The 12,725-nt window shown below is 28.3% G+C and overlaps 1 protein-coding gene across 1 annotated transcript; it reads left to right on the top strand.

The window, feature by feature from the left end:
• Nucleotides 1–1,316: 1,316 nt before the first annotated feature.
• Nucleotides 1,317–2,034, top strand: LOC137806240 (small polypeptide DEVIL 6). Its single transcript, XM_068606244.2, has one exon. It carries the CDS (start codon nucleotides 1,620–1,622, stop codon nucleotides 1,761–1,763), a length of 144 nt encoding a protein of 47 aa, XP_068462345.2. The 5' UTR covers nucleotides 1,317–1,619; the 3' UTR covers nucleotides 1,764–2,034.
• The last annotated feature ends 10,691 nt before the right edge of the window (nucleotides 2,035–12,725 follow it).

Genomic DNA, 12,725 nt, shown 5'->3' with positions numbered 1-12,725 from the left:
TATGATCATCATGTGTAAAACATCTTATGATTCAAATACTTCTGCAAAAAATTTCATTGTTGCTCCCATATTCTTGCTGTCTCCTCATAAACTGTCAGAATCATGTCGCATGTTTAGCTGGTTCACAGATCAATTTTGCAGCCTTTTCCTTCTGATTTTAAAGTAATGTCATCAAACATCTCCAACCACAATTCTTTAAATTCAAAATTTGAACTTAAACTTCAAATTTCTACATCTCTCACTATGTAGCATAGTGTTTGCATAATAATATGCACATTATTATGTAGCAGTGATATTTACATCGATTTGTGGTTGTCATATGGTATTATTTCTGATCTTTAATCTCATGAAAAGTTTACTGATTAAGGATAATCATAGTCAAATTTAAATCTAAATATGTCATGTTCAAGTCATGATAATCATCCCTTTTATTATCCAAAGGAAAAAGCACTGTGAGAGTTCTAATGATCAGACAGTAAACTTCAGTACAAACGCATATATCGGTATTTAGATAGGTACAATATATGGGTCCGTTACCATTTTTCAAGTATCTGTGTGCATCAGTGTATTATAACCCTATGAGTCAAAAGGTTCTGTGTATTTAGATCTAGCTAGGTAGCACCTGCAGTGGATCAGAAGAGTGGAATTTTTCAAGTAATCAATGATGGGGTTGAACTTTAGATTCTGTAACTGCAAGAGCTGAACCTAACAATCAAATTAAAAAGGGTTAGAATTGGATTATCTTAGTACACCCTCTTTCCACTAGTCAAGGAAACCAACAAGTTTCCTTATTATGGTGTTAGGCTCATCAAATTTGGTTTCTTGTTTCCTGAGTTATCACCTGATATGTGCAGAATTTCAGGACTTTGTATGTACCATTGGATAGACATAGTTTTATTTTAAGCAAGGAAGTGCAGACTTTGATGCTGATAATTGTAGCACCTAACCCTACATGTACATGCAGTTTTCATGAGAGTTGATTAAGAAGGTAAGTGAAAGCAGTCTGAAATGGTTATTTCTGTTATGAATTGTTATGTAGGATTCAACTAAACCAACTCCCTATCCACCAGTCATTTCCCTGATTATGTGGATCCAACCAAAGAGAAACAGAAGAAAACAAAAGACAGAAGCATTATAAAATATAAAGAGATAATGGTGATGTCCTGATGAACAAGAAGACAAATAATCTAGCATGCAGAAATTGAGGGGAGGTTTGTGATACCTTATTTTTGTAATGGGAGACCCATTATGGTGGTGGGTAGTGCCTGCCTACACATAGGAATATAGAGTGAGACATGGCAATGCAAGAAAGAGAAGCTTGGCTGAATTGCCTGTTTTGTTTTATCAATTCCAAAGTGGTGAGGTGGGGTCCAATTGGTATCTGTCTGGTGGGTTTGGAGGCACTGCACACCCTTTCATGCCTCATCGCTGGCCCTTTCCTAGACCAAGGCGTGTTAGGACCACACCCTGAGACCTCTTTAAGAACCCCTCCTAACACCACTTCTCAACCAAGTCTCAGACACAACAAAAGTTACACAACTTCAAACTCAAGCTCAGAAAGCTCAAGAACCTCATTTTCATTTCTTGGAGCAAGCAAAGAAAGAGAGTTCATTGAAGAAATGAAGATGGATAGTTCTTCCATGGCCGGATCAAAGAGAAGGATATCATCAAACAGAGGACTTGGAGGAGTCCTCAGAGAGCAAAGGGCAAGGCTATACATTATTAGAAGATGTGTTGTCATGCTCCTTTGTTGGCATGACTAGTTTTTCAACACTTCAACTCCAACCATGCTTTTCTTCCCATGGAAAAAAGCATGGTTCTTTCTATGTTTCTTTTCTTGTTTTCTTTTTCTCTTTCTTTTCTTTCTCCTTCTGATTCATGGTGGAGTGTAAATAGAATCGGCGAGATATCATGGGAGAGAGTATAACAAGTTTTGTACTATGGGTTGCTGGCCTACATGGCTGGGCTATATATGTATATCGGAATAGCATGGATTATAATGAAAGCTATGTCAACAAAATCACATCTCAAAAACCCATCTTACTCTTTCTTCTTTGCATTGATTAACTTGGAATGGAATAGCCATTAAGTTCATGTCTTCCAAATTCCTTAAACATTCAATAACTTCATCTTTTCTTCCCCTGGCCTTCTTCCTTGTTTTCTGTAGTATAACCATGAGAATCATGGACTAAAAGCATTCATGAAAGCTATAAGTTTATCTGATGAACTCACTCTGCATTTTAAGAATCTAGCAAAATACTACTACATACTTATGGTAGTTAACTCAGGGATGGATAATTAAAAATCCAGTCCCCCCCAAAACACCTTTCTAGACTGAATCTGTTATAGACTTTTTCTGGTTTTATTAAGAATATCACAAAAGGGAATTTTTTATTTGCTATCTTGTTATGGTTGCAACTAGCAAGTGCTACGTATCTTCCAAAACCAGAATAAGTCTTTTAACATTGTTAGTTTTCTTAGATTCCCTGGCAAATTTCCTGAGAATGAAGTGTAGAACACCAATGCAGATTAGCTCTTTTGAATATTCAACCAAAATAAATATAAAGGAAAAATAATTGTGTTTGAATTACCCCAGTGCTTTTTACTGCACTCACGCACAACTGCAGCATGTTGTACATATACATATACATATATACATATATATATATATGTGTGTATATTTCAAAGCAAATTGTCTGACAAACTTGTCTCTAGTCCTAACCTAAATGCTTAGTAAAACTGTATGAACAGAAGAGTTTTGGCTCATGAATGACTTTGGGGTAAACAAGTCTTTTGGTAGAAGTAAAGTTTTGTTTCCTTTCACTTTTATTGCAAAAGCTATGATGTAAAATGATCTTAGATGCTAAAATAAGACTATTTATATAAAAAGTTACATAATTTTAGAGAGAAATAAGAAATAATGGAAGAATGATTTGATCCATTAATCATTTGAAGTGAAGATTTTGCTGATGACTGTGAAAACTGCTAGCCATTCATTGACACTACAGTTTAGGGATTACAGTGTAATATCCATAAAGTGCTTGCAGCTTAGACCAAAATGAAATGATAAAATGGTTCTTTGTGGGGTCATTCTCTTAATAACTGCTCTAATCATTCAGCCCTTAGATTATTCCAAAACTTAAACTACTAATTTTTAATTAATTTCAATTTTTATCATAAAACATAAGTATTAAAATGGATAAAACTGCACATGTAGAAACTAGAAGTTGAAAAAATGCAGATTATGATGAGTTTAGTTTCTAACTGTAAGGAACTAAAACATACAGATATAAGAACTAAAGCCAACTTTTAAAATCAGAAACCTCTTTATTAATCTAACACTAACTTTAATACAAAGTATTTAAAATAGGATCAAAGGGCAGTTATGAATTAAAAATGTTCTCACACCAAACCCTTGTAAGAATCCATAAAGTGGGTCAACCCATGTAAGGAGATTACATAAAGACATTTGGTAGCAACCAAATGAGTAATAATTGATAGTTAGATAAGGTTCTTAATTAAAACAATTACTTGGTATGTTTCTACATTTGTTTTCTTTAAGTGTAGAAAAATTGATGGTTAGATATAGGGAGACATGGAATGTGCTCAACCAAAGCAAGAGCAGTAGGAAGGTAGAATGAGGGATGCTGCTGAGATATTGTTGTCATGCAATCTTGTTAATAATAGGAATGTGAGTTGAGAATGGTTAAAGAAATGGATCCGGTGGTACGATAAACCTAACAAACTCTCGTTATGACAGGTTCTGAATGACTTTGATATCACGTTAAAAAGTGAACTTTAAACTTAACTTAATTTCATAAAACCGACTTATAAGATGAGGTTTGCATTCAGTTATAAAGAATGAAATATCCTAATCTCTAGTCGATGTAGAATCTGAAACAAAGAATGAAATATCCTAATCTCCAGTCGATGTAAGATTTGAAACAAAGAATGAAATATCCTAATCTTTACTCGATGTAGGATTGAAACAAAGATGTTGTCCTTAACCTAACAACACATGTATCATCAACCTTTATGTTAGAAATGAGAATGGTTAAACATTGATTTGTTTTGAGAGTTATTGGTGATTAAGAAATTTGGAAACTGCAGACAGCAGCAAATTGGTTCAGAGAAGAAAGAAACAAATTGAAATGCTTTTGTGGTCAAATCTGTGTTGTGGGGCTCTCTGAGTCATCTGGTTCCACCCCCACTTTCACGTGTGCATTGTTGTACACCATACTGCATCCTCATGGGAGAGGATCATGACCACTAGAAAAAAATCTAATCATTTATATAATGCACATAAGGTCAAGGATTGAGCTGTCTTCATTTTCTTCTTTCAGCTCACATGATATTAGTGCAAAATATACTTCAATTCATTCAACAATTATGTTTTGTCATGAATCACTTTCAATGAACTTTTTTTTTTCAACTACAATTTGTTTTCATCTATTTAACTTTTAAGAAAAAAGAATCTCAGTTAAGTTTTACTCACCCTTTTGTTAATGGAGATTGTATGTGTAACAGAGTTTTTTTTAATAATAATTAGACACAAATTTGGTAAAAAATTATCTCAAACTCTTTCATTGTGCTTTTTTTTACTTGCAAAATTTAATGATTTAGTTGTATTTTTAATTTGTCAAATTTAGAGTAGGTTTGTTTTTGGTATTCCAAATTTAGAAGATCATTCTTACAATAATTTAATAAAACATCACCTTTGTGTCTTCCTATCCATTACTATGGTATGTAATAAATTATACGAATGAGAAAGATTAAGTTGTAAAAATTGTTATAAAACATTGTTCCATTTTATATTGATATTTTTAGTCAATATGGTTTTAAAAAAAAATCTTTTATTCCTTATATTTCATGCACCGATAAAATTTTGTTGGAAGGACTAAAAGTTAAAAATAATTTTCATGACAAATTATTTTGATTTCTAATTGAGAAAAAAATTAATTATTGAATTATGTTTTATTTTTTTTTAAATTTTTTTTATATAAAATTTAAAGTAATAGCAATCGGTAATATGTTTATTGATAAATTTAGCGATAAAAGGTCTGATTAATACTATTTGTATTATTATTCTTTTTGTTATTATTAATTTTATCGATATTATTATTATTATATTCACTATTATATTTATTATCATAATTTTTATTATCGTAATTATTATTATAATTATTATTATTAATTATTAAATTAATATTTTTACTTTAATATATATTAATATAAAATGTAATTATTAACATTACAATTATCATAAATTATTTTAATATTATTATTATAATTTTTATTCATAATTATTTTTAATATTATTATCCTTATTATTATTATCATTATTAGATCTATTTATTAAATTAATATTTTAATTTTTTTTATATATACATATAAAATAAATTTATTAGCATTATTATTATAAAAAAATTATTATTATTATTATCTTAGTTAATATTATTATTATAATTACATTAATATTGTGGAATTTACTGACGAATTTTACTAATAGATAATATTAACGCCTAGATAAATATTGTTTCACATAATTATATTATTGACAAATATTGGTTTGGACTTAGTTATAAATGATTCGTTGATCAAATTCGTCAATAATTACCAACGGATGCAAAGTTGTCCATGATTTTCTATCGGTATATCAATAATTTATTATACAAACAATACAAGAATTCAACTCTCTTAGATCTTATTATTGAACTGTAACTCTATCCAAAAATAGAAAAATCACACAAAAATTGAATAATACTATGAGACGAATTCATCAAAACCACAACAAATATAATAGGATCAAAATTTATGTGAACAACAAACACTAAAAAAAATTAGAAAATTGAATGATACAATTCGACAATTAGACAAATGAATCAAGAAATTAGGACAAACTAATGAGAGTAACCATTTTTCAAGAGAATTTTCTTCTAACTTTTTTAAACTTGTATATTTTAATTTCTTTGAAATTTTATTGTCTCCATAATAATAATTAGAATATCCGAGAGTTGGTTTGTTTTAATTTTTTTTTATTCTGGACAAAAATTATCCAATGAACAAGCAAAAGAATATGGGATTATAACACTTGCATATAAATGATGAGTCTCAAATCTTCTAAAAACATGTTTAATACTAGGCAATCTTTAAAAAAAAAACTATAGAAAACTTCAAGAACAAAACCAGAACTCAAAGAACAAAACAAGATACCCAAAATCAACCAAGCATCAACATCATACCCATTTTCCCTAGAAACTTTTCATTGAAATCACAAGATATGAATACAATCGATTGATTAATGGAGTAATGGATGAAACAAAGAAAGAAACATTTGACCTTATGGTAAGCACTCTAGGGATGGCAATGCAGGTCGAGTTGGTCCCTCCCACATAGAAAGTGTGGGTTAATTTAATTGGCCCATCCCGCATGTGGGTCAGTCTGTGGGCCAGCTCACATAAAAAATATACATTTTTAAATTAATGAAAAATAAATAAATATAAATTTTGAATAAATTTATTTTTTGTTTATTAAGTTATTTTTTCTTATTGAGATGAATTAAGTAAGTGATCTCACAATATTATTCTCTCGATACATGAATAATAAGATGTTTTTTTTCAATGAAATTTGAATTTCAATCATACTAATAAATATTTCATTAAATATATTAACTTTTTAAGGTAATACACATAAACACATGATTATTATTCTAATTTGAAAAATAATATATAAATATATATAATACTATATTTAAATTTTATTATAAAAATATTAAGGTTTGACTACTGCATTTAGCATTTGATGAGTATTGAAACCTAAACAATTTATGCATTTCAAAAAGACAAAAAAAATATTAAATATTAAAAAACCATTATCAAACTTCGTGAAGTTGTTCTGAATTAAGGATTGAAAGTAATTTCTTCCTGCATCTGCATGTCTTTCTTCTTGCACCCCATACTTCAAAAAATACTCAAATTACCCTTTGACATTTTTCATTGAATGTTATTTTTTAATTCTAGAATGTGGAATATAGAGACTTCCCGAGTTATAGAATTTGGAAGTTAAATTTTTTATTTCGAATTGTACAATATTCTAGATTGAACAATTCATAATACAAATTTATATTCCAAATTATAGAATTTAGAATGGATAATTTTAGAATTTTTGAGAATATAAGGTTGCAAGAAAAAATTATGGGAGTGCACAAAGATTTTTTTAAAATATGCGGGTTATGCGGGCCAACCCGCTCCGTCCCACACTTGACATGTGCGGGTTGCGGGTTATGTGGGCGAGAAAGCGGGTCAGCAGGTTGAAATAGGCAGCCTGCATCGCATTTTTTCTCAGTGGGTCGTTGGTCGGCTTGTAGAGCCTGCCCTGCTTTACCAACCCTAAAGCGCTCGATCCAACAATTGGTATAAAAGCCAAAGTCACAAGTTTGATTCCCATAGGAGCAATTTTTTAAAGGGAGATTGTTGTAGGTTGCACAATTGGTCAAGTAGACTGAGTCACAGTCAAAGAGTCTGATTCCTGATGAGACAACTGTTGAGGATGAGATTATTACAGGTTGCATTGATTATCTTGTGGCATAAGACAGGTGGACCAAGTCACAATTGAATCGTGACACTTGTGTCATTATGCTTTTAAGTAGAAAGAGTTGCATGTTAACTATAAATTATAGCTTTTAGCCTAGTTGTAAGCACTTGATCCAACAAATCAGACAAAACACCAAATCAATATTTTTCTAGGTGAAAAGTTTGATTCTTCTATCTCAGGTAACTATATTCATATATGTGTATCGTCCTAGCCAAATCGAATATGTGTTGATGTGACCTTAATTGGATTAGGAACTGACGTGATCTTAATCAATCACATAGTCGATACCTGATATCTCAATTCAAAATCATGGTCGATGTAAGAGCGGGTTTTTTTATAAAACCTACATACGTCCCTTGTATCTCTCCTAGAAATTACCCGAGATATCATGGAAACGTTTTTTGATTTTGCGAGAATACAAAAAATTTAAAGATATATTAGTGGATAAAATATAGTTGCTTAATTATATTATGTTCGTTTTTATTCTTTTAACATAATATTATGCTGAAATAGCTAACACAGAAAGATTAAAGATATATTAATTGATAACATTTTGTTACTCAATTTTGGTGTGATAGTTTTTATTCTTTGCATATAAGCTCTTAACTAACACATGAAGATTAAATAAAATATTATTATGAGGATAAAAGATAAGTGGGAGGATATCAGCCAAAAAACTCTATAAAGAGAGGATGACCCCCAAAAACTAAAACAATTCATATTCTATCAATACTTACTACACTCATATTTTATGGTCCCACTGACTGAGCGTGCGAGTATTTTCTATAGGTGGAGCCTCCCTCATTCATTCGTAACTTCCAAACATCAAGAGTTGATGTTATAGGTAGATCGTCTCGATAACCACCTCCAATCATCCAAACTCAGATTAATGAAAAATAAGATAAATAGATTATGAAGCATCATTTCCATCTAAAATGACTTAAAGATTGGATGTAGATCCTTACCCAATGATCATGTTAACCAATAACCTTTTTCTTTCTCTTTGATTGTATGTATCTATGGGACAAAGTTTGCTTCTTTTTTAAATATCATGATGACAATTAAAAATGATGTTACATAGAACAATTAGGAAAAGTTAACATTTATGACGAATTCAGATGCTGCTATTTTAAAAAATTCATAATTTTGCTAACTATTACAACCACCAATAAATATTGAATACATATTTTCTAAAATTAATTTAAAAACGAGTAAAATCAACTTTAATAAATTAACTTATTGACAGAAACAAGGACAGTTAAAACTGTCAATAAACAACACACCTAACTCATTAACTCGTGTAAAAATTCAATTTTTTTTATAAGGATATAATACTTAATTAAGTTATGAAATTGATCAAAAGACAGTATTATTTATTATTATCCAAATGTAACTCTTTGACATAAAAAATTAAAATTAAGAGGTAACTCTCGGGATAAATTATGTCTATTCCTTAACAATACCAGTAACTTATTTTAAGATAAATGCTATAACTACAAGTATAATATATCTTAAGCAAGAGAGTATTAATTAAATTTAGGAATTATGTTTTCTGATTCATTTAAAGTTGTATGGAGCACAATTTGGGTTGGGGTTGTGGGGGAAATCTGAAATCATAGAAACTCTATCATTTTCAATAGGAGGGTGGCTGACGCGTCAGAAGTGTGTGCGTTGGTGCAAGCAAATGTGTGGTCTTGAATTTCTGCAAAATGTCGTTCTACCTCGTTCTCCTTCTCTAACTGGTGCTTGGAACCTTTGGAATGTATGAGAATGGTTTCTTGAAGTATGTTAAGTTTTTAGTAAGATTCGTGTTTTGGGTTGGTTAATTTGGTAGCTTTAGGTTAGAAGTTGTTCTTTGTATATTTTGTATAAGGATTGAACCACCCCTGAAGTGGTTTGCATTTATTTTATTTATTTTTTATTGCGGATAAAAAAAATCTATTAATAATAATAATAATAATTTAAATATTTATTTTTAAAAATAATATATCAGTTGCACTGAATTTAGTCTATCCGAGAAATAATTGGAATCCATGTTAAAATATATAAAAATATAATATTCTTAAACAGAAATTCATTAATTAAAAATGTTATTGAATCGTGATACCATGCCCACGTGCGCACCTTTATTTTGGTAAACCCCACCACGTAGGTTTGTTTTCTTTCAAAATTGAAACACAACGTAACACATTGTTCCCCATTTCTCCACACTTTTTCATGCTATTATGCTACTTCCATACATCCCCCTCTCCTCATTTCAATCTTAACTTTTTTTTGTCCAATTCAACTTTTTTCTACTCTCCAATATTTGGATGCGAGAAAATAACACATGAGTTTTCATATGTGAAATATATATCCAACTTCACTAATTAATATATATATATATATATATAATCTTTATTTTATATTGTAAATTGCATAATTTGAATATTGTTTTATTAAGATTAAGGGAAGTATGATTCCAAGATTGTTTTGTCTATTTATGTATATATTCAATGCATGTAATGAGAAATAATAGGTGAGAATCATTTATTTTTTTCTTGAGATGGTATTAGAATCTGTCTTAACGAGGTTTGATGGGCCTATCATATCGTTCGTTATCGGACAATTCATAAATATATAGTCTCAAGATATACATACATCGCAGATGAGTGTGTGTTAGAGATCTCACATCAACTAGAGATAAGGTCAACTCATAGTATCTAAGTGGTGCAAACTTCACCTTACAACCAATTTTGTAAAGTTCAATTAAGCTTGAAGTCTACTTCTCTAACCGTGTAAAATTTAGATACCGTTTTGGAAGAAATCACTTATGAATTTGAGAAAATGATTAAATATCTTAGTTTTTGTAATAAAAAGTATGTGAATCACCTAATAATTATTAGGGTGAAATTGATGAATGTTCACGAGACAAAAATTAAAAGAAATAGTGACTAATATCACTGAAAATCCATTCAAGATGAATTAGTATATTTGTAATGAAGTATATTAGTAGAGAATGTAAATCATTAAGTAGAAACTAATTTTACAGATAAAAATTATTAATTGTTATAGTGACTAAATTAAATATAATTTTAAAGACTAAAAATTATTTGTTTCTAAATTAGTTTCTATTATTGATAAATAGTTTTTAAATTGGTATTTAATTAGTTACCAAATTTAGAAACTATTTATCAATAATAAAAATTAATTTAAAAACCAATAACGTTTTTAGTCTTTAAAATGGTCTTTAATTTATTCAGTATAATAATTAATTATTTTTTGTTTTTAAAGTCGATTTTTATTTTATGATTTTTTTTAGTGAATTGTATTGATGAATTGGAATGTTGATAATAAGTTACACTTTTATTTGTAGTATACGCCTCATTGTCCTAGTTTGAATTTTTTTCAATAATAAATACCAATTTTCTTTATTTAGTGTTTAACTTGTATTTTTTTTTTCTTACCAGAATTTTGATTTTGTCCCATGTTTTGGATTACTTTCTTTTAAATTTATTTTATGTTTAATCTTATAACAATTGGTGAATTTTGAAGTGTTGGATGTTAAAATTCATAATAATGTCTAATATAAAAATCTCTTTTTTGGTAAATTTTTTTTATTGATGATCAGAACACTACCTGAAACTTTTGAATGTAATCAGAAAAATTAGTATAAAATTTATCAGAATTTAAATTTGAGAAAAAAATAGCAATGTATTAATATTTTAATAAATTAATGATATTGGTGGGAGTCTATATATGGGATTTCTTAAAAGATATTATCTTAATAATTTATAGAAATTATTAATTTTATAAACTAAAAAAATCAAATTAAAATGTTATTTTAGTTAAATTATTAAATTATCAAATAAAGCTTCGATGATTTTAACTGTACAAAGAAGTTTGGCGTTAATTTGATTGAATCTATAATTAATTAATAGAAGATTAGTATATAATTAATTAATAGAAAATTAGTATATAATTAATTAATAGAAAATTAGTATAATTAATTTAGGTTACACTTGGGAGCACAAACAAATTTGATGAGAAAAGAATGACATAAGCTTCTATCGTTTTTGCCAATGATAATATGATACGACTCAGCCTGCAATAATAATACCAATGGTGAAGATGATTTTATTTGGCAACACAACATTTTTTTTCCTATAATTAATCATGTCAAATAAGATCATTACAAATAAGAAATTTCTATATAAAAACTTTTAAGAGAAAAATAAATAAAAAATCACAACTTAAAATTAGTTCACTACAAAATCATCAAGTAGAAATCAATTTTTAGAAACCAAAATAATTAGTTGTAATAGTAACTAAATTAGATATTATTTTAGAAACTAAAACAAAATTTGGTTTCTAAATTAGTTTTTATTATTGTTAAATAGTTTCTAAATTGGTATCTAATTAACAACCAAGGTTTTAATTACCAATTATTTAGTTTCTAAATTTGGTAGAAAAATCTTTGTTGCTAATTAGATACCAATTTAAAAACTATTTAACAGTAACATAAACTAATTTAGAAACAAATTTTTTTTTTCTAAAATGGTTTCTAATTTAGTTACTATTGCAACTAATTATTTTGGTTTCTAAAAATTGGTTTTTATTTGATGAATTTTTTGTGGTTATTTACTATTTTTTTTTAAATTACATAAGAAACTTTTATAAATTAATTTTAAAATATGAAAAAATTTATTTTAAATTTTATTTATCTTTTAAAAGGGTTTTGGAAATAAACTTGTCTAAATATACTATTACAAAAATAACTCATATTAATTGAGTCCATGATATGTATGTGTATTATCACTTTTGTTAGTGGTAAATGCAGGTGATTGGAATCAAGAATATTCTATTTTTTATGCGGATAAAACTTACTCTATCACGATATGTACTTGTATTGTTTTACATTTTTTTTATAGTGATTTGAGATTTTTTATCTTCTAAAGTATATTGCTCTTTTAACAAACTTTAGCTATTAAATTAGTTCTTTTAATATTTAAAATATCATTATCTTGATCTTTTCATCATCTTTTTTTATCATATTCGTCCACCAAAAATCTAAAATATCACCACATCTATTTTTAAGCTATTCAAAAGCAAAGTGGTGACACGAACCTTTATTAAAAATCTAATTTAGAGAT

The sequence above is a fragment of the Phaseolus vulgaris genome, chromosome 3, assembly GCF_051622355.1.
Source record: "Phaseolus vulgaris cultivar YP4 chromosome 3, ASM5162235v1, whole genome shotgun sequence".
NCBI classification, from domain to species: Eukaryota; Viridiplantae; Streptophyta; class Magnoliopsida; order Fabales; family Fabaceae; genus Phaseolus; species Phaseolus vulgaris.
This window is presented reverse-complemented; position numbering and strand designations above follow the sequence as displayed.